Source organism: Natrix helvetica (assembly GCF_964273705.1).
Source record: "Natrix helvetica genome assembly, chromosome: 3".
In the NCBI taxonomy this organism is placed as follows: Eukaryota; Metazoa; Chordata; class Lepidosauria; order Squamata; family Natricidae; genus Natrix; species Natrix helvetica.
The window spans coordinates 39,975,252-39,998,262 of NC_138549.1; the positions used below are offsets into that span (position 1 = coordinate 39,975,252).

The window sequence follows — 23,011 nt, forward strand, 5'->3', positions numbered from 1 at the left end:
TGAAAGGCATAAATAACAGCGGGAGTGATCTAACCCCGATCCAGCCTCTTCTGTTCCTAGAGCTCCTGGACAAGGGGGTCTCTGAGCGCGCGAGCGCGAGCGCGCACACACATTCACACATAGGCGGGAGCGCGCGAGCGCGCTTCTACAGCCCCCCTCCCCAGCCTGGACAAGAGGGACCCCACGGCCAGGAGGACTCCCGAGCGGAGCCGCATCCGACGAGTTGCTCAAAGCCCAACAGCAGCAGGATCGCTGGCGGTGGAGCAAGCTGGCCTGGCCGTTTGGTGGCGGCGGGTTTTTTTAGGGCCCGGCTGCTTCGTCCCCTTCCAGGCCGGGTCGTCATGGAAGAACTTACGGCGTTTGTGTCCAAATCTTTTGACCAGAAAAGCAAAGAGAGCAGCGGCGGCGGCGGCGGCGGCGGCGGTGGTGGTGGTGGAGGAGGAGGAGGCGGCGGCGGCGGTCACAAGAAGGAGTCCATCACGTACCGGGAAGTTTTGGAGAGCGGGCTGGCGCGGACTCGGGAGCTGGGCGGCTCCGATGCCACTAGTCTGCAGGAGCTGGCCGAGGGCGGCCCCCACTGTCCCATCCACCTTTTCAAAGAGCCTGGAGAGGGCGACAAGGACAAACTCAAGGACTACAATCAGTCCAGCAGGACCTCGGAAGGTAAAGAGGAATCTTTCACACACCCTCCCCCCCACACCCCAGGAGTCCAGCAGATGCCTCTCTACAGTCTTGGGCCGTCCCAGGCTTCCTTCCCGGGGGCCGCTTTGGCGAAACTGCAGAGAATAGAGTTGGGGCCGAGGGGGAGGGGAATCAGAATGGTGGTGGTGATAATCACAGCAGTAGTGAAGAGCATTCAGTTAGGAAAACGAATCTCAAAACTTCAGCCGTCCCGGTTAGGTTCCTTTCTTTAGGTGGAATTTAAACAATGGAAGGAAAAGAGTTTTCCTCTTCAGCTACCGCGCGCGGCCCTTTTTCTTTGGCGACCAATTTAAAGTTAGGCAGAATTGGTTCTGGGGGCTAATCTCGGCGGAATAGCTAAAATTATTTCAGCTATCAGATGTGGGGAGCTTTGGGGTGGGGGAAGAGCGAATGAGCTCAAGATGAGGTGGCCGGAGGCTAGTCAGGCAAAGGGAAAACACGTAAGAATCCTCCCGCTTAGGATATTGCGCAAATCTTTTTTGTTGCTAGGTGGTGGTGGTGGTGGGATGGATGGGGATGATCTCCAAGCCTTTCGCCTGAACTGCTGTACTGCTTTTGCTTTTGCTTCTGGCCTTTAAGGATCTGTCCAACTGAATAAAGAGTTAGGGCTACAGCATAGAAAGCTTTAAATACGGTCTACAGAAAAGGAGGGGAAAAAACCCCAATGTTGGAAGTTAAGCAAGCATTTTTTCCGCCACTTAGACTGAGTTTCATGCCACTTCTGCTTCCAGGAAACCCGATAAAATGAAATTCAAGTATCTCTTAGGTTCGGAACGGAAGCATCGCCAGCTCTCCTCGCAGCTTCGGTAGTGGCTACTTTAGTATTAAAAGCAGAGCAGGGAAGGATCGCTCCTTTAAAGCCTGTAATTTCGTTTCTTAAAGACATCTTTCCCCCCATTCTTCTTCTTCTCTAAATCAATGCGAGGCACTGGCGTTATTGATGTCTGGCAATTTACAGACGAACCTTGATGTGTCCATTGAAAAGTAAATCCAATTAGCTGTATTTTAGGGGTTTCCTCTGTTCTAAACGGATTCAGATAAGCAGATGTTCAATCGTTGTCAGAAAGACCCTTTCAGTAAAATCCCATGTAGTATTAGTTGGAGTTGCCCCATGCTTTTTATTAGATCTGTTGTGATCTAAGAAAGAGGTTGGCTTTCGGATGAAGTGATAGTTTATATCCCCAGCGGTGTTACTATAATGATTTTAAGATAGATCGATCTCTAGCTATCTGTTTATCAGTTCAAGAATGACTGAATATAAATACAGTTCTAACTATCCAGGATACTCAGGTGCTAACAAATACAAAGCACGCGTATTATTTAGATAACCCTGCAAAGATTAAATAGTTTTACAACATGCATGTGTGCATAACCTCTCAAAATGCATGAATCCACGCAGTCTGTAAATCACATTTTGAAAATGCACAATATACAAATCTATCATCTATCATCTATCTATCTATCTATCTATCTATCTATCTATCTATCTATCTATCTATCTATCTATCATCTATCTATCTATCTATCTATCTATCTATCTATCATCTATCCATCTATCTAATCTCTATATAGAAAAGTGATTTTAATGCTTACTACTTCCTTCACAAGTGTGGATAAACAGGACAAGTAAATGGGCTGTTTATCCACCATATTCAAATCTTCCCTACAAAATTAACGTCTGCAGTCGCAGTCAGTCGGAAATGAAGTGTTCCTAACTCCACAAAGCTGGAATTCATAGAAAAAAGAAAAGTCAATCCAGCGGCATAATAAACATCGTGGATAAAACACTGGAAACGTGCTTGTAAAAGGAAGGTCAGCTTGTGTGGCAAATGGGGAAATTCTGGTTCTGGAAGTCGATGGCACAGAACTCAATGAAAATCCTGGATCGAGACTTGACGGGTTTAAAAAGATTCGAGTATTCGCGACCATAGTTGGTTAGATTCCTATAACTTTGATCTGGTGGTGGTGTAAAAAAAAATTAACTACAGTCTCTAGCGCTGATAGTCTGGAAGTAATTTTTTTTTTTTAAAAAAAGCGGTACTATGGATCCTCCCGCCCCCGGCCCGCCGCCGCTTTTATGCTCCTTGGGAGACTTGGACTGAGAATTCAAATAGACTAAAAGCTCTTTCAAAAATCCCCGTTACAATTTTCTTGGGCTGCCCCAGATGAATCCTCTTCGAAATGACTTTCCAGTGTGTCTCCTAAGATGAATAGTCTTCGAATTTTAGCTTTACAGTGGAGTGAACTGATTTTATTGAGCAAGGGGGGGCGAAGTTAAAGGAAATCAGCAACCGGTTTCCATTGCAGCCATTTTTTTAGGGTGCATTTATATGGAAATCCATCTGTAAGGAACACATCTTTTTGCGACAGCTAAAAGAGAAATCCGGGAGCTTCCTTTGCTGCACAGGGCCAAGAGAAAACTATTGCTAGAAAAGGGAGCCAACAGGGGTCAAATCGTGCTCATTTTCAAAAAATTGTGATTTTTTTTGAACCTGGGAATCTAATCCGGAGCTTTCCACAGCGGCCCTCAAAATCAAGACAGAGGTTCCCTCCCCTTATGCCTTCGGAGACCCGCTGCTTTCCCCAAGACAGAACCAGGGCAGAAGGCTGCATTCCACCAGCCACCCCTGCCCATCTCTCCCTGGCCGGGCCTTACAGGGTACTCTCTTGCCAACAAGCGATTTACTTTTTTTTCTAGCTTGCCAACTCAAGCCCACCCATTTTTCTTTCTTCCCGAATTTGTAGCAAAGGACGCTCCCCTCTTTCTCTTCCTCGTTCCGGCTAAAATTCTCCCGCGTCCTTCCCTGTTCCTCCCACGCCTAGTGGTCCCCTCCACAAGCTCTTTGCGCTAGCGTGACGCCTGGGGGGCTATATGCGTGTGCTGGTGTGTTTTTCATGGTAGCAGGCCCTTTGGTGTCTTAGCGAGGATACACGTAGAGAGGAATCCTTGGGATGCATACACTTTTGTACAAAGTGGTGTAGAGGAGACTCTCCCTGTGTCTCCCATGCGCTTATTTTCTAAGCAGATGAGTTTCTCAAATATTTAAACGAATCTCCGATTCCCCCACCCCCACCCCTTCCAGGTTTCAAGCGTATAAGAGCAAGTTCAGGACATTTCCCATCACCTCGTCGTGAATGGAGACTTGTTCTCCCACTTCCTTCATTTTCTGTTCTTTTAAAATCCTCTCCCTACCCCCAAGCCTCGCTTAAATTGACGATATAAAACAGCTTCTGTAACTCTGATCCGAAGGTTTGCCTATGCCAGAGGCTTTCGCCGTGCTCCGCTAACCCATTTCTCTTACCTAGTAGAACTGGGCTGGTTTTACTTAACACAAAACCAAACCTAACAACATTTAGTACTTGGACAAGACATCACCTAGACATCCTCTGTCCGTGGGCTAAACGAGAAAGTTGACAACATCCTGCAGCAGCACTTATGTCTGTTTGCTAAGAATAGATAGGGACTATCTATAAAGTGAATAGGCAACAGACTCATGTGTAAGGGAGAAAATACGGGACCGGGGTCTAAATTGATTTCTTGTTACCTGTTCCCTAAATTGTTTACAGTATGATGAAGGGCAGACAGTGTTCCGATTATCCAGATCTGGGTTCATTCTGCATCGAATATCAGAGCTAACATTATACCACTTCAATCGGTGGAGCTGACTCAGTCTTTTAAATTGCCCACAAGAACTGGGAGAAGTGGAGACTTTTAAAACAGGCAGATGGCAAGGTTATTAAGGCACCCCCATTGCACAGCGTCGCTGCCTGTAGACCACCATCCCGTCTCGTATCGAAGAAAGGAAATCCCACGAGACCCTGGCAGTGTCTTTGAGAGAGACGAAGCCTGCTCAAATCCCCCCTTAGACTCATTAACGAATATTGACCGAACCCCTATGCGAAATATCCGAACTAAAACTCTCTCGCCTTTTCTTATTCTCAGCTCTTGGGGGTCAATCGCCTGTTCGATTACTTCTTGGGAAAACTCCCCCCCCCTTTGGAGAAGGCTTCTGATAGCCACCCAGGTCTGATGTTTGCCCTCTCTCCTTCTTTTCGTCTCCCCACCCCGACCCCAGGGATCTATGAATGCAAAGACAAGCGGGAGGAGGTGAAATCCGAGGACGAGGACGGTCAGACGAAATTGAAACAGCGGAGGAGCAGAACGAATTTCACCCTGGAACAGCTGAACGAGCTGGAGAGGCTATTCGACGAGACGCACTACCCGGATGCCTTCATGAGGGAGGAGCTGAGCCAAAGGCTGGGGCTGTCTGAAGCCAGGGTGCAGGTAAGGAGGAAGAGACCTCGTCCGTTCTCTGTGCTGGACTTTTTAGTTCAGAGGCCGGGTTCCTTGTCGAACAACATCAGGACACGTGTCCAGGCAGCGGGGGAGATGGGAAGAGGATTGGAGCTTGGGCTGCTGCCCTCGGTTTCTTGCCCCCTCGGAGCCTTTCGTTTCCACCGAACGCTCAGCGTCTCCTTGATCCCACTTCCAACCAATCAGCTGCTTGATTTAACAGACCCAGCCAGGAGCGAAAGAACCTTTCGCTTTTCTCTTTTGTTTTTGCTGAGCTCTGTGGCGGGGCGGGGCGGGGACAATGGCTATGGAAGAAGCTGGGTGCTTTGGGAGTAGATAATCCAGAGCCAGGGGGGAAAAATGTGCCTCTGTTTGACTTGCATAACAAGAGCATGAATTCATAGGGCCCCATCTGCTCTTCCCTCCCCCGATGCCCCTTAAAATATAATGTCTCTAAATCCTTAAGAATAGGTTTGAATTATGTACTGATAATTCGCCAAGGCATCTGTGATCTGTGTGCATTATCTATCTGCCTGCCTGCCTGCCTGCCTGCCTGCCTGCCTGCCTGCCTACCTACCTATCTATCCGTCCTCCAATCCATATCTTCTGTCTATAATCATCTCGCTGTCTTTGTCCCCCGTCCATCCATTTCTGGGGTTGCCATATTGGGGCAAAAGAAATCCGGGCGACCACTAGATGGCAGCAAAAAGATGCAAATACTTGTAATCGCTGGTAGCAATTAGACCTCCTAGTTATCCGGACTTCTTCTTCAAACGGTTAAGCCTACGGTTTTATGTAAAAACCACAGGTCACCACCTTCTAAAGTAACAGAGAAACAAATGGACCGCGAAGCTAAAGGAATGCCAGTATTGGTAACAGCGACCCATTCAGTCACATATTTAATAAGGAAAGGGATTTTTGATAAAATCATCTTGTGGAGTGATAGGACAAGGTTTTAAAGTCAAAGGCAGTTGAAGAAAAAAATACGCCCGGGAGCTTAACTGCCCTTTCTTTTGACTATTTTATGAGATGAGGAAGGAAGAGAAAGCATCCTTCGGAGAATCTCAACGGGATGCTTTGATTTTAGACGCTCCTTAGTTTCCCATCAGATCGACTTCTCCTCATGGATTTAGTATTATTGAGCATGTGTTCTAAACTAATCACCAGAATTAGATCTCTAGAGACCAGCATTTACTCCTGGGGAAACAAGTGTGTTGTTTAGATTGTAATAAATAATCGTTTTCATTGTAATTTCCCCCCTCCAAATTATTGTGATACTTCCCCCCCTCCTTTCTATGACAAGTAACGGGAATATTTCATGTACATTTGCTGATTTTGGAAAAGAAACAGTAGCAGGGAAAATGACCACGAAGGTTGTAGTGGTTTCAGTTCTCACCCCTCCCTCCCTATAATTGGCTACAATAAATGAATTAAGAGATTAAAATTTTGGCTGAAGGCGACATCAACTTTTATGTCATGTTTTCCAGTTCCTTACAAGAGAAAGGCTCCTGTAATGTTCTTGAGAGGGCTTTGATACAAAATTTTTTATTAAAATAAATTACCTGTAGTGTTTCTCTAAAAAATAAGTTACTTGTAATTGAATCCCACGTTTCTTTAAAACAGCTTATTCCTGGGGTTAGTTCAGCACCCTAACAGGATATTCATAGTTACAGGAAAATTGGCGTTCCAAGTATTTGCAGGTTTTTGAAATATTTGTTCTCAGCTCCCCTTAACCGTTCCCTTCCTCCCGGCAAAATTGCTCACTCTTTCATACGAAACCCATAAAAACCATACACCCAGAAAGAGTTCAGCTTGATAGAAAAGAAAGAAATATTTAAAAAAGAACGGGCGGCCAGAAAACCGACCGCGCTTAATTAAAACATAAACAGGGTTTGATATGCCTGATAGGAGTGGATCAAGATCTTATTCTTGTTTGGTAAAAGAAAGGAAGGAACTGAAGAGATTAAGTAGATTAATCCCCCACCCTAAAACAGATATTTTAGTATTTTCAGAATTGTCTTCTAATTCTAGTCAATAGCTCCTGTTCCTTGTTGTTAAAGGATCTAGTTTCAATTTAGTGTGGAAATCTGCTGCAAATAAATTGGAGTTCCTGCGGTAGCTACTCCTTATTAACCTTTTATTTTTAGTGTTGTACCGGCAACTCATATCGCCCAGCTGTCAGTGTTATAATTGAAAGTTATGAGACCGTAGTGAAGGGTAGGCAGTAATTCAATTACGTGCAAATATCTTTGGGTTTTATGGCGCAGGGCTAAATTAAATGTCATTATTCACTGTCTCTAATGGAAATCAAAAGGAAATCAGATTAGAGCATTTGTGAAAGAAATCACTGAGTGATCCTTAATGAAGAAATAACTGTCTAAAACACTGTCCTGCGCTTTACTTAGCATATTCATGACTAGTTGGAATTGATCGGGAATCACACCCGGACTGATTTATGAAGACTCTGCGCTCCGGCTAATTCATCACTTCCACCGCCTCCTCCTCACTTTCTCCTTCGCCTCTTCCGGAGCTGAAAAGGGAAGGGACGTTCTGACATTTCGAGCTGGCAGAGCCCTTGGGCCTAAGCGGACGGGACCGAGGGCAAGAGCGGGGCTCAAACGCTGCTGAGTCCGAGAGAGGCCTTTGGCACCGGAGCTCGGGGCGTAGTAAGGTATTATAAGAAGGTTTCGCTAGAGACGACCGATCCACCGGTCTGGAGATCCGCAGCCTTTGTGAGTGGCGTCAGGCTTCTAACCCGAAGCAGCGAAAGTCAGCTTGACTTTGGGTGTATAAAAAGGAAGGACCCTCGTCATTTCCATGTCAAACCTCTAGAATTCAGCTACTTCTTGGCCAAGGAAGCTAATGGCTCCCCTTTCCCAACCTCTTAAATGTACATCCGTCTTTTTTTAAAAATCATGTAAGCAAATTAGAGACTCCTTTAGTAATTGCCGATGAAGTGACCTGGCTTTGTAAGATCAAGACCTTATCTTGATGGATGCTATCACTTATTTTTATGTCTAAGCTGTGGTGGATGGCGGTTACGGCTGGAATTTTCATTTCAAGGGAGATTCGTTTTGCTCTCGGTCAAAACAAAATCCAGTTAAATCCGAAACTCTCGGCCTGAAATTGATTAAAGCTGTTAGTCTGAAGACACGCCTACGAGAAACCCACTTGCCTTGAAATGAATGGCATTGTTTCCCAACGGAGAAGGAGGGAAGATGATTTAGGCTCCACTTGAAATTTTACTTTGTTTGATGTCGCTAGGACAGGAGTTGTTTCTATCTTGGGAAGAACATTTCCAGAACCTTTTGAGGGAAACAAGGGCTGCTGATTTTTAGATAGAAAAAGTAGAGGAGAACCGCGAAGCGGGGTGGTGGTGGTGGGGAGCTCTTGTTTAAAAAGTTTCAGGACCCTTCAAAAACGCGTTTGTATTTATTTTAATTCGGCTACTCATTGCACTAATTCAAGGTCTCGCATATTGGTTACTTGGGGGTGCCGCGGGGAAAGGGAGACTATCCCACGTGCTGCAATGTAAAGACGGCCAATTCCTGTTCAAGAAACCATTCCAGTAGCTCTGGATAATTAATGTCTTTGGAAGCCTTTCTTTGCACTAATTACTCCGTTGTAAATGGCCATCATTAAGGCAATTGAAGAAAGCTTGGAGGCGAAATGTGATGTAGGAAGTGCAGTTAGTATTAATTAAGCGTATGATCAACTTGGCAAGCGGAAGACCTCGGCAGGGGGCGGAGCAAAGGGCCACAGACTCAACTCTTAGGTTTGATCTGTCTCCATCACGCAAGCAGTGGCTGGCTGGCTAGGGAAGCAAAGGGAGGGGTTTGCAGGGAGGCTGTATATTTCCAAACCAGGTTCGAAACATTTCTAGCAGGAGGATAAACGCCTTGGCTACTGGGTAGGCCAGTGAGGTGCAGTGTCACGCCAGCTTCACAAGAAGACATTTCCAAAAGGGAAGTCAGATTTTCTGGATTGCAGCAATTTTAGAGTAAAATACAATGAATCAGCTAAGGGTGGGATCGTAGGATTAATATTAATCTGTTAAACCCAGATCTGGAAATGTTTTGATTGCCTGCTGGAAGCGATGCCTGTTTCAACAGCCAAAAGAAATGTCAAAAAGGCACATTTACATGGACTGGTTGTGGATTTAGCCTAATTAAAGCAGAAGTTTAAAAGCACAACTGAAAATCAGCCAGACTTGGTACTTTCCCTAGTGACATTTAGCGACTGTGTTTGCATCACAACCAGAATTGCATTTCTCCTAACTACAACATTTATGGAGGATGCAAACTCAACTCATGTGGTGACTTTAGGGTTGTAAAAAGATTGGTTTCCCCAAGTCCAGTTCCTCTTAGGCTGACCACTTGGACATGCTTATGTGGTTTACTTGGCAATGGTATAGAAGTGCTTCATCTTTGCCTTCTCCTGAGATTGTAACTTCCTACTTCCTCAGATTTTCAATGCTCTCCCATTTAAATTCAGCACTAACCAAATTCAGCTTGGCTTAGCTTTTTCCTGATCAGCCAAGGTTATCTGGGTGCTGCCACCTAGCTGTAAGAATGTGTGGGAATCCCAAAAACTTAGCTAGGATTCAGTGAATCATGTTTTTTCTCAACTAAGCGTAAAATTTGAGATTGCAAGTCTTCCAGTTGTTAAGTGTGAATTCAGTTCTGAGTGTCACATCCACCTTCCTGAAAACTAATTCAAATCGCATCACTCCTAGCAACTGCCTGGGTGAATCCCTGTAGTTTTCTTAGCAAGATTTTGAGGGGTAGTTTGCATTTGCTTTCTTCCAGGGACTGAGAGAGAATGATTGGTGTAAGATACCCGGATGACCTTGTGCCTAAAATGGGACTAGGATTCATGGTCTGTCACTTTCTAGCCAGGTGCTTTAACCACCACATTAAACCGGTTCTCACAAAATAAGCCCTTCAAATTGCCAGACAAGTTCTTTGTATTTAGGAAAAAGATTCACAACTCAAAAGCTACCCAGGCCTTTATGGAAAACTTTCTTAACCTGGTGCCCATCCAGATATGTAGCATCTCTTCTTCCTTAATCCTCATGACTATCCTGGTTAGGAATTTTGGGAGCTAGTCCAGCACATCTTGAAGTTCTAGACTGAAAGAGAATGCTTTATGGTAGCACCATTGTTCCCTATTTTTTCATGGAATAGATGATGTTACTTTTCTAGAAGGATTTTCTAGGAATTGTTTTGAACTTTGAGTCCAAATGCTAACTTCACAGGTCTATGGGAATGCTATTGATTCAGCAGTTAGGTTCACTTCACCCAGACTCATTTTTATAGACCTAGCATAATATTTTTTTCAAGAAATGATTGTCAAAATAAGCAATTGTGGTCAAACTGGAAAGTAAATCAATGGTTAGATAAGTGAAATACCTACCCCAAATCATACAGAATAGTAGAAGTCCTATTAGAAGAGTGAGTTTAGCAATGACAATATTGAAGGCATAATTCAGTTTTCTCAGCAGGAGGAATTGTGTCATGCTGTTCTTTCCAGAATTCACTAGATGGATAAAATAGCAGTTCCTATATAAGGCACTCAGCCCCTGAGGCCAAAGACACAATTTGCTTTTGTCTAAAAAAAAAAAAAGAAAAGAAGAAGAAGAAGCAAACTGACAAAGATGTGTGTGTATACCATCCATATGGTTAATATTACTATTTTTGGGACACTGAAATGATAGGACAGCAACAATGACAGTGTCCTTGAAATCCAAAATCAGACTTTTCAGGATGTTTTTCCAAGCTTGGAAACTTCCATAGAATGTTGAACTACAAATCCCAGCATGCACCACCCCACAAAGGAATGCTGGCCTCTAGATTAGCAAATCAGAAATACACAAGCATACCGTAATTTTTGCTATATAATGATTTTTTCATTTCAATTTCCAGGAAGTTTTAAGCTTGTAAAAGTGGACTTCCAGCATGTGCAAAAGCAGTTAGGATTGTCATGTTATTGAAGGGGGTGAGGGGTGGGTTTGACTTGGACAAGCCAGCCATTGGATTGGAAAGGCAGGAACCTCACTGGGAATGGATCTGGTCTCCAAGCAGGCATGTTTATGTAAACTCTAGAGAGACTGCAAAGTGAGTTTTGAATCAGAGTCTACCTCATTGTAAGGAAACTTCTTATGGCTCTTTTAAAAGTCCTTATATAGGAGCATCGAGAAAGACTTCTTTGCAGTGATTCAGGCACAGGATGGAGGTGCAACCTATTCATTTTGTAGCTGGGGACACTGGGGGTCTATTCATAGCAGCAGCTGTGAGCCCAATTCCCACTTTCCCCCACTTGCAGACTATTTAACTGGTTTTCCCTTTTGGACGGAGTTAAAACTATTTGCGCCTGTAGCCCTTTCATGGAAAACTCTCTCAGGCCTTGTATCATTTTGATCCAATGCCTTTCATAACCATATGGTTATTAAGAAGACTCAGGATGCCAATCTACACAATTAAGAGAGTGGTCAAGGCATACTTTGCCCATTTTAGCACAGAACTGGGACAGTTAAGTAGGGGTGTGGATGCAAGCAACTTTATGCATTGAATGCCCTGAATCCTTCCAACATTTATAAAAAAAATCACATCTGGATGGTTGAAAGCACGTCCTCTTAATCTGCATTATGCCAGCAGCTTTGCCCACTCAGAGGCCAGGTGAATGAGTTGGACTATAACTTCCATCATCTCCAGTGACCCAGCCCTGGCTATTGTCATATGCAGATGAAAGATGAAGCATTTTAACACATATGGAGAGCAGCAGATTAAGGTGGGAAAAATGGAGTGGGCGAGTCAAGATCCCATTGAAATTTAAGAATGATAACTTGCTGAAATATTGCTTGAACTCAGTGGGATTTAATTATGAGTAGAACCTCAAGGGATGGTAACTACTACTATTATTACTAATTTGGTTTGGCTTAATTTAGCCACGAAGAAAAGCTTTTAAGCTTGTGAGCTCTATTCTGTATGACTTTTCTAAAAACCATCTCTTGATATCAAACAAGTACACTGAAACAAAAAGATTCTCTGCTCAGGAACTTATTCGGAGTATTAAAACTGAATAAAAATTACTTGAGACCTTTGTCCTCACCTGCTCATCATTGTCTAACAACAATTTCAGATTTCTGTATCTTTCTTCTCATACAAGCATTTCTGTAGCCACCCATTTTCCCTGTTTCTTAGCTTTTAAGAAAGTTTGGGGAGCCATAGGCTCTTAGCTCAATGCTACTGCTGACTGCTTTTATTACTGCCAGCATCTCTTCTCCTCTTGGCAGGTTTGGTTCCAGAACAGAAGAGCCAAATGCCGAAAACAAGAGAATCAGATGCATAAAGGTAGGTCCTGGAAGGAAGTGGGGAAGGCTGACCTTTCTGAAGGCTCGTTCCTGATTCCTATACCTTTGCTTGCAGGTGTGATCTTGGGGACAGCCAGCCATTTAGACGCCTGCCGAGTGGCCCCCTACGTGAACATGGGAGCCCTAAGGATGCCTTTCCAGCAGGTACCTTATTTGAATTTTCATCTCCAGACTGACCTGTCTTAAGATACAGTGGCTGTTTAGTTAGTATTTAGGCAGAGGGAGGGAAGGAATGTGTGACAAAAGGACATATTCTGCACATACGTACACAGTGGGGCTTTCATTACCAATAGTTTCTGGGCTCCCTGGTTTTAAAAATGGAATTCTGGAAAGTTTTTAGCAGAGTAGGTTTATTTAAAAGTCATCCCCTCAATATTCTGTAGAATTTTAATATGCTTAAAATCTGCCACACTCTTAGAACATACTCGCTCTGTGAGTGAGATGGGTGGTCTCTAAACTTGAGATATAAATAAATAATAAAATAAAATAAGCTACAGTATATATACCTATTGATTGTGACCAGCATATCAGTTTGATTCCAAATTACTTGCTAATAGTGACAGGTAAAACTCCAGTCAAACGATGTTGCTGGAGTACATTTGTTGAAGTTTAGCTTTTTGAAAAGGCACACATCCAAACAATTTATTACAGTGAATGCAAAATGAGAAATGTTTCCAGCTGTGGGGGAATACATCCTTAGCATGTAGTCTGAGCAAGCAGAAAATAAGATTTAGTTATTGTCCTTCCTTCCAAATCCACACACTGTGTTTCTTCAGTAGGGCTGGTTTTCTCTAGATATGAAAAATAAGCAGCTTTGAGTCTGGTTAGTACTTAGATCGGGGAGTTCCAGGAAATACAAGGATTAGGAAATTGAAATTAGGAAAAAAAATATTCCAGAAAAAGGAAATGGCAAACTACAGTGGTAGGATGTATTGGTGAAGTCAAGCGGAGTCCAATTCAACTCAAAGGAAACTTTTTTACCTGATGTATGATGGATATTTAGCACAGCTAAACCCTTGTGGCATCAAAGTAATGCTTAGTGGAATAGTGTATTGTTCTGCTGGTGGGAAAGGAAGCACACTATGAGGTGCTGTTGGCTGATCAGTAGTTAGCGGCATGTATTTTGTGCTCCCTGTATAAAATTTAGGCACACCTGTGAAATCTGTCAATGACTGATGAAGGCTACATTATACATACACATATCATGGGCAGCAAACAGAACAAAGTTTATACCCTGTGGCAGATTAATCAGGAATTTCTGATTGCTTCCCAGAATTCAATGGTGCTATAAAGTTGTTCCAAAGGTGCTTTTTCAGGAGGCAATTGGACTTTCTTGTTTTTTTTTCTTTGAAGACATTTAGCTTCTCATCCAAGAAGCTTCTTCAGCTCTGACAGGATAGTGGGGAATGAAAGGATTTATATTCCTTGCAGACAGCTGGTCATTTGCATCCTTTTAGAGCAGGGGTGTCAAACTCACATTGTCACAGCAGCATCATGTGATGTATCGGGACTTCCTTCCCCTTCATTAAACCAAGCATGGGTGTGGCCAGCACATGACACATCTGGCCTATGGTCCAGGAGTTTGACAGCCGTGATTTAGAGCAGTGTTTTTCAACCTTGGCAACTTGAAGATGTCCGGACTTCAACTCCCAGAATTCCCCAGCCAGCATTCGCTGGCTGGGGAATTCTGGGAGTTGAAGTCCGGACATCTTCAAGTTGCCAAGGTTGAAAAACACTGATTTAGAGGGTCATTGAAGCATTTGGAGGTCTTCAAAGGGAAAAAACCCCCCAAGAAAGTCCAGAAAGTTCCTTCCTGAAAAAGCACCTTTGGGACAATCATGACCTGGATGACTGAGAATCTCTACAGACCTTTGTGCTATAAAGCTGTTTAAAATGTGGAACAAGATAAAGGCATCATAATCAGCAATGGAGGATTCTTGTGTCAATAATAACTGAGACGAAAGGACTTTAACACAGTGTTGTGCTACCCTATCACAGGATGTTCTCTATGTCTTTAATAATTTCACAATTATTACAGACATAGTCTCTGTTAGGGTTGAACATGGAACAACTTGGTTTCAAAAAGCACAAAGAAGGCAGTTTTGTTCATAACAAGCAAAAATGAAACTAATGGGGACAGAGTTAGCATTTGAACATGGATCCTGTTTTCTTGGGTGCTAATATTTTTTCCTTCCCATCTCCTTCTACTACCCTTGTCCTCCTTCTTAATTTCAATATTTTCTAGGTTAGATCACTGTCTAAATCCAAGTATATTCATAACATTAAAAAAAAATAAGCGTATGTATATTACTGCTGCTGAGTCTATTTTCTGCGTAAGATTTTGTTGTATGTTAAAAAGCCTGTTAATAATAACATCAGTTCTGTTGGGCTTCTTTTGAAGCTATTATTTAATTTCTTTTTCAAATTAAAAAAGTACCATAATTTCTGGCTTTTGGGAGTAAAGAATTTAATGGGTGAATGAAATAAGTCTTTGTTTTTCCTGTTTTAATTCATCAGAGGGGTTGTGGTAAAAAATTTAATCTTGGTCTTTTTTTCAGAAAACATTTTTTGTAGCTGTTTTGTAAAAGTCTTACAGGGAAAGGCGGCAGTCTGAATAAGCTGCTATGAAACCATCATCCAGCTTTATTAGTGGATTTTTTGGTGGAATTTTAGAAATGTCCTCTAAACTTCCCTGCATGATATTTGTAATTTCTATATTTTCATATCAGATTTTATATCATTTCACTTTTGAGAGAAACCCCATTAAAGAGAAAATGAAGGAACATGTGCTTTAGTGGAAGGCAGGTGATCAATTAACTGGATAGGTTTTTATCTGTAATGATAGAAAGAGAATTTGGAGTCAATGGTGTAACACTGTAAAAAAGAGCCACATTGACCACTGACGATTAGAGCAGAAGCTTTCATAGGAGGCATAGAAAGGATAAAGCAGCATGTCATTATTCCTTCATTTTCCCTTGATCACATTTGGGGTGTTTGGCAACTGGCCTTCATTTATGACTTTTTGCAGGATCCCATAGTTACGTGACTGCAATTTATGACTGGCATCTACCAGTTTCCACAGAAAACGTCCATTGTGGGCAATGGGTTTGCTTAACAACCCTGTTGATTTGCTTAAGGACTGTCACAAGAAATGTTCTAATATTGGGCTGGTCACTTGATGACTGCTTAACTAGCACGACCTACGACCGTAATTCTGGGCTCAGTTATGTTCATAAGTTGAGAACTACCTCTACTGTGTTTCCATCAAGATCATCTTCCTTATCTTCTACATTTTTATCCCCCAAATAAACTCCTAGGAAAATGAACCTGGTTTTGGCACAAGTGATAGCAAAGCAGTGCGATATAAATTCCAGAAAGAAGAATTTGCCTGAAGAAAAAAAGAGCAAGAATCAAAATTAAAAGGGAATGGGAGGGAGGGAGAGGCAGGGGGAGGAGAGGAGAAGAAATATATAGTAGATAGTTACATAGGAAAAAACAAAACAAAAAAATGATGTAAGCAGAAATGACTGCCAGATACTGGACCTTTGGAGCAAACCAAAGGAATGTAGGGATTGGAATATTCAGCGGGAGGGAGATGGTGTGGAAAAAGAACACTGTTACTGATTTAAAAAGAAAATGAAACTCCAACTCAGCGTAGTACCTTATATTCCAGATTTTAGGGGCAAAATAGGCTAAGAGAATTGAGATGAAAAAGTCTCCCAGGCAATATGAAAAGGAAATGTTGCGGTTTAAATCTGAAGTATATTGTTGCTCCCAAGGATTTTCCAGAAGATCTTCCCCTTTTGGTGTCAGCTGCTGAAAGTAGAATTTGGGATCAGAAGTCTTTGTGGAATTCATTTCTACTTTCACTAAAGGAGGTCCAATGAGCTTCACAATAGTCTTCCTGAAGAACAAGTTTTTTCCATATGCAGTTCTTAAAGAAACTGTATATAAATGTTAATTAAAGGACCTGATTTTTATCCCCCCAAATATATATATGCTTAGATATTTGCACCGAAAGCCATGGAACTCTTGTGGAGTTTTGCCCCGGTGCAAATGATGGCTAACCCTTTACTTGTTGTGTGCCGAAAGAGCGTGTGTATGTGTGTGCCCACACCCATTGTGCAATGCGCACGTGACACTCCCCTGCGTCCCTGCCACCTGCGCATGCATGCTTGACTCATCCTGCACTCCTCCCACCCCTGCACATGAGTATATGACCCCCCCACATGCATGCGCAACTCCCCCCATGCATGTGTGTGCGACCCCCACGCTTGCGACCTCCTGCGCTCCATTTTGTGCCTAGCAGGCCTCCCTGAAGCATCCTGGAACCAAAAACAGCATGCGGAGGGGAAACGCTGCCACCCTGCTCCCCCTCACGCATGCACAGCAGAGACTCAAAAATCAGCTGGCTGGCAGGAGTTGCACACGCATGCACAGTGGAGCTGAGCTGGTATGACAGCTCGCATGCCCACAGAGAGGGCTCTCTGTGCCACCTGAGGCATGCGTGCCATAGGTTCCCCATCATGGCCCTAGTTCTTTGTCGCCCCGAGTCCCTTTGCGGAGAGGGCGCGACTGATAAATCGAATAAAATAAATAAATAAATAAATATATCAATCAACTCTTCATATTCTGTCTTCCTCCAGTGCTTGGTTTTGATTGCCCGATTATATTCCAAGTGATTCAGCTTTACCTAGAGGGATCATCCATCTGGGAAATTCCTCATTAGATGTGGTCACCAGCCATCTATAGTCTTGTTAGAGCAACTGAAAATCACAATTCTATGTATCTTGCTGTCCTGAACCATTCTGCTTTGATAATTTCATCATTAGAACATTTGTTTTGAACTTCAGGAATCTCTATTTTACTGTCTCTTTAGCCTGCCCTTGGTATGAAAACAATAAACTTATTTGGGATTGCAAAAAACTTGGGAATAGTATGAGTTAAACTGCCTGTAAAATAGAATATAAATATTTTTTTTAGAAGAAGAGTACAGTTGGTATGTTTCTAAAGAAACGTAGATGGCCTGAGATTAACAATCCAGAGAAAAGGATGGAATTAATACATGTGGACTAATTTTATTTCCCAAGAGTTAAAGATTAAAAATAAAAGAAAGGAGGCCAAACTCAGTAATTGGAGGTACTAAATAGAGAGGCATTTCTCTTCAAATTTGGCAGAGAGTTATTTTTAGTCCACTCTGAAAAAACTGTACGCAAGAAAGAAACCTGTGTTGGTCTGATGAGTTTGATTACAATTTAAGAGAGCCTGCGAGTTTGAGTTATGGTAAGAAAACCTTTTTGGACAACGGTAGACCATGATGCTTCCTTGGCTGTTATAAAATTAGAACTAATGGAATAAATATTGTTCCTCACCAATATGTAACTTTACAAGGGTTTGGAAGCAAGGATCCTCATTAATTGCCAGTGGCCAGAATGTTAATGAAGTGGATGCGTTGGGATTTGAAGTAGGTGCAATGCAACATTAATTCACGCCCTTTGCAGTTATTATGTTTCTGATATTCATGTTCATGTTTGTACTAGAACAGTGATGGCTAACCTTTTTTGTCATCGCGTGCCGAAAGCATAATGCAATGTGCACATGACACCCCCTGTGCCTCGCCCACCTGCGCATGTGCACATGACCCCCTCATGCTACCCCCACCTCTGCACATGCATGTGTGACCCCACCGCCCCCATGCATGCACGTGTGACCCAAAGACCACCTGGCCTTTGGGAGGTGTGCACGCATGTGCGGTGGATCTGAGCTGGGGCGATGACTCGTGTGCCCGCAGAGAGGACTCTGAGTGTCACTTGTGGCATGCGTGCCATAGGCTCGCCATCATGGTAATAGAAATATCCCTTGCCATCACTCAGAAGAGAAGGCTGTAAAGAGAGTGGAAGGGGAAACCTAAAATAGCAGAAGAGGCTGCAGGAAGCATTGGTGGTAATTGGGAAAAAATGAGATTATAGATATTTTATAAAGACAGGAAGAGTAAACAAGAATTATTTTGTATATTTAAACTGAAATAAGCTCTTCTGCTTAAATCCAGAATGATAACAATGCTAAGCTGGAAGAGAAGGAAATATGTCTTGAAATGACCAATCCTTGTTTTTATTTGAATGCAAAGATGCCTCTTTATAAGGAAGAAAAGGAAGAGGCTAAGAATCTGGGGAGAATTTAGAACAGATTAGAGAATGAAAACACAGACAGGAAAGGGAGACAATCAATATATTAAAAGTAAAAGAAAGCTGTCTTGTGATAAAGTAAACATCCCATAAATTCCCTACTTCTAAATATTCTGTATCTCATCCTGTCTGTCTTCATGAAATGATTGTTAAAGTTTTTATTGTTTTAAAAAACCCAACATGTTATACCTGAGGCATCATGCTTCCAATAAGTGAGATGACGAGAGATTTTAAATTGAGGTCAAATTCCTCATTATATTATTTCTGCTGAAACAAACCTAGTTTTATCATAAGATGCAGACTATCTTTTGACTGTCTTAACTCCTTAAGACACTGTCTGACCACATAAAATGCCAGACCCTGGACAGGGGTGCTGCAGGGGGAGGGGGAGGGAATAGGTTCTATCTGGAAAAGCTAGTTCATAGCAGTTTCATAAAAGGACTCTTTTAGTGATATTTATAGTAACCAATATAGATAGCGTAATGTAGCAAGGAAGAAAATGCTGTCAGTTTGAGAGGTGTATTCACCCAGTGGCATAAGAAAACATAATTAAGAGCCGTGGTGGTGCAGTAGTTAGAATGCAGTCCAGCAGGCTACTTCTGCTGACTGCCGGGTGCCTGCAATTTGGCTGATTGAATCTCACCAGGCTCAAGGTTGACTCAGCCTTCCGTCATTCCAAGGAGGGTAAAATGAGGACCCAGATTGTTGGGGGCAATATGCTGACTCTGTAAACCACTTAGAGAGGGCTGTAAAACACTGTGAAATGGTATATAAATGTAAGTGCTATTGCTTAAATGTATCTCGATTATGAGTTTTTTATTTTTAATCTTTGAGTACCTGCTTATTTATTTTTTAATATTAGTGATCAAAAGACATCAAAAAGACTAATACAATGGTAGGGGTATGAGTTTACAGATATTCTGGTCATCTAAACATTGTGGCAACTTTTTTGTCTGAAGACCATGCTCCATGTAGACCTGGATGGCAGCAATGATGCCTGGGGGAGGTTGGAGTTAAATTTTTCAACCTGTTTTGCAGGAGTGGTTTAAGGGACATGATTTAACACACCTGTTTTGTTCTTTATTTATAGAAAAATCATTAATAAATTCCATCAAAAATCAGTATAATTTTGGGGCTGTTCTCACATGCAATTAAGGGTTACAGAAGTATAGTTTCCCTACCTGTAAATTATCACAAATTGGACAATTTTGATATTTTGTCAAAATCATACCCAGCAATGCTTGATTTTTAAAGCAGAAATGGAAAACTCAGTGAAGGGCTCTTGAAATATTGAAGGTGAGTTTATGATGGGTAGAGCCATATTTTAATAGAGGATGGATCTAGATGAAGGAGAGGATAAATCCATTGTTTAGTGTGAGTGGATCTTGCATCATTACCTCCTTCTGCCTCTTTTTGTGCTACCCAATCCCATCTCTGTTTCCCTTTCTCCTTCAAGGACTTCAAACGGAAGTGTTAACTATTCCCAAAAGTATAAGAATGGAGCTATAGGAATTACTTAAATGATACTAAGTACCACATGAAGTTAATTAAAGTGTTGCACAGTCTTTAGTCAGCCACAGAATTGTTTCCTCGAATATTTGTTTCATACTTGTGTGACCCAGACAGATAAACGGTAAATACTCAACCTTCACAGAATTAAAATTACTTAAATAAGTAATCATTTACAAAGCCACAGAGTAATGCCTGATAAAGAGTAAGGGAGATGACCTTGACAAAAAAAGGCAAGAACCGTTATCTAGACAAAGAGGGCAGAAAGAGGGTGGAAAGACCAAGTAAATGCCACTCTGATCCATTGGGGCATAAGAAAGAGCGGAGTGACATAAACAAGATTTTTGGATGGGCATAATAGAATCTTGCAAGATTCTATTTTGTCATGCCCATCTTAATAAGGTACAGTCTTCTGGTGGAATTGATTTTCTGATCTGATAGGGCTGACACGCCCATTTGTCCTGTTGGAATATCTCCTGTTAATCTATTTTCTTTATGGTTCTTTTTCCCCCCTCCAGGTCCAAGCTCAGCTGCAGTTGGAGGGGGTCGCTCATGCCCACCCTCACCTCCATCCTCACCTAGCTGCTCACGCCCCTTACTTGATGTTTCCTCCCCCTCCCTTTGGACTCCCAATCGCCTCCTTGGCTGATTCTGCCTCTGCAGCTGCAGTTGTAGCGGCAGCCGCCAAGAGCAACAGCAAGAATTCCAGTATTGCTGACTTGAGGCTCAAGGCCCGGAAACATGCTGAGGCCCTGGGGCTTTGACATTTCCTTTCTGGAAGCAGTTTCATTGCCAGGATGGACAATAGTTTCCTTTTCTCCAGCTGTCATCCATGCTTGGCTGAGACAAGGACAAGTGCTAGATTTTGAAAAGCTTGGGAGTCCTTATAGATGCACAATCGGCACTGGCCTGCTTTTTCTTCCTTTCTTCTCCCTCTTCCTCTTTTGTTCCAAGATGTAAGAAGTGATTCAGTTGATCTGAGGATCGAAGGACCCGCCTGTCTACCTTTTTGATTTTGGCCAAGCGCTTAGTGCTGACAATAGCAGTCAAACTTTTTCACTCCCACCAGACGCACACTGAGTCTAAATGTTAGGTATAAATAACAACTTTACAAAAGAAACAAAAATGAAGAATACTTTGGGGCAAAGAGAGAGGGATAATTCTCCAAATTATGTGTCATCTTTGAATGTTGGGACCACTGGAGCTTGACCATGGCCAAAGTGATCATTGTGTCAGCCTAAAACTGTTCATTGCTATCAGTTTTGCAATGTTGTGCATGTGCCTAACATCTAACACCATTTGGAAATCACAGACTCTGCTGGAACGAAACCCAAGCTTGAAAACGATCCCAGGGGCTGGTCTCCATTACCATAACATTTCTCCTTAGTTGCCAAATATATTCTAGCTATTTCACAAATTGCTCACAAATTAAGAAGCTGCTGTTGCAAAAGTGGCTTAAATTTAAAACATGGAATATCAAATCACAGATAAGGCAGTTTAATTCGGACATAGCAGACCCTCTAGCTATATATTTTACAAAGAGCTGCAACAACACAAACGTTTGAGAGACAAAATTACACAAAAATCACAGGTGATCTAAGTGATGGAAACAATGATAATGAACAATATAATAATTAACCATCTGAACAAGCAGATATGCTTGTAAGACAAGGACAGGTTGACTTCCTTGCTTTGTTTTCCAGATGTCTGAATTTCTTAGAAGAAAAATCTCCTTGGCTTTGCTTTCGAGAGATTGATTCAGCTATCAAAGATGGACATGCAATTTTAAAAGCATAATACTGATGCAGTGTTACGTTTAGTGAAATGCAATTGAGTGCAGTAAAGTGCAATACTGTAAATATTTTAGATTAAAAGGGAAAAATAGCAACACGTTCTTATTCTGTTTGTAACCTACTCTATAGGAACTGTTTATCTGGTCCTTGGTGCTCAGACTTAAGAATGATCATTTATTGCCAAAATTAGATAGCCTGGTTTTTTTATGGTATGGTGAAGAAATATGAATTGCTTATATAAAGGGAATTGCCATTATTTTGATCCAGTTTATGTCCCATATTTCTGGGAACTGAGCTCAACTGCCTCTTTTAATTATTATAATTATAATTAGTGTTGTTATTATTTGGAAAATTGTTTTAAAATAAGGAGCAACAATCAAGACAATGTCATATAGAGGTGGATAAATTCAGCGTGTGAGTTGTATAAATGCACAAAAATAAATCCAGTTTTAGGCACATTAAATGCAACCTCATTGGAGTTTTCTAATGAGTAAAATCTGTAGTGCCAGTCATAGAGAAAAAGGGAAATCAACTGAAATTAGACTACCAAACTGACTGGGATTATTATGTCTATATTTCTCACTCACATGTAAATCCTTTTAACCAACTCATTAATTCTGTGCATCATCTGGGGAGAAATATTCATCTATTTCTACAGCTGTTTGCATTTGATAACTGATGGAATCTTTGCTTCTCAACAGCATCCAGTCATCCAGTCTGTTGCCCTCAAATGTATTTGTTTTTTTAAAGCAATTAGTAATTGAATATTTTGTTATTTTTAATCAGTTCATGAGATATATTTCTTTTGTGAGTTCATATTTTCAAACTGCTCCTAATGCTGATACTTTCTATTGAGCATTCAGTCTTACTGTTGGCATATTGCTTTCAACCATTTATTTATTTGGCATAAATTATATTTTGAATATACTTAAGAACAGATACATTTACCTGACTTTCCTACCTCTTTGCAAAAGCCCCAGTACCTCTTTGTGCCAAGAGTATGATCAAAGCTCAACATTAAACATATCTCCAATCTTGCGCACAGGTATACATAGCACTGCCATATTTGACCTGTAAAAATCCAGATATCATTAGATGATGGCAAAGAGGCCCAGAAAAACTCTGTTGCCATCTAGTAACCTGGATTTTCAGCCAT

General features: G+C 41.9%; 1 protein-coding gene across 1 annotated transcript; it reads left to right on the plus strand.

Moving 5' to 3' along the window:
• Positions 1 to 341: 341 nt before the first annotated feature.
• Positions 342 to 22,372, plus strand: SHOX (SHOX homeobox; the record flags this gene model as incomplete). The annotated part of the gene is made up of 5 exons (XM_081947329.1): positions 342 to 663; positions 4,779 to 4,987; positions 12,291 to 12,348; positions 12,424 to 12,512; positions 20,581 to 22,372. The coding sequence occupies 5 exons, from the start codon at positions 342 to 344 to the stop codon at positions 20,824 to 20,826; spliced, it is 924 nt and encodes a 307-aa protein (XP_081803455.1). The 3' UTR covers positions 20,827 to 22,372.
• Positions 22,373 to 23,011: the final 639 nt, after the last annotated feature.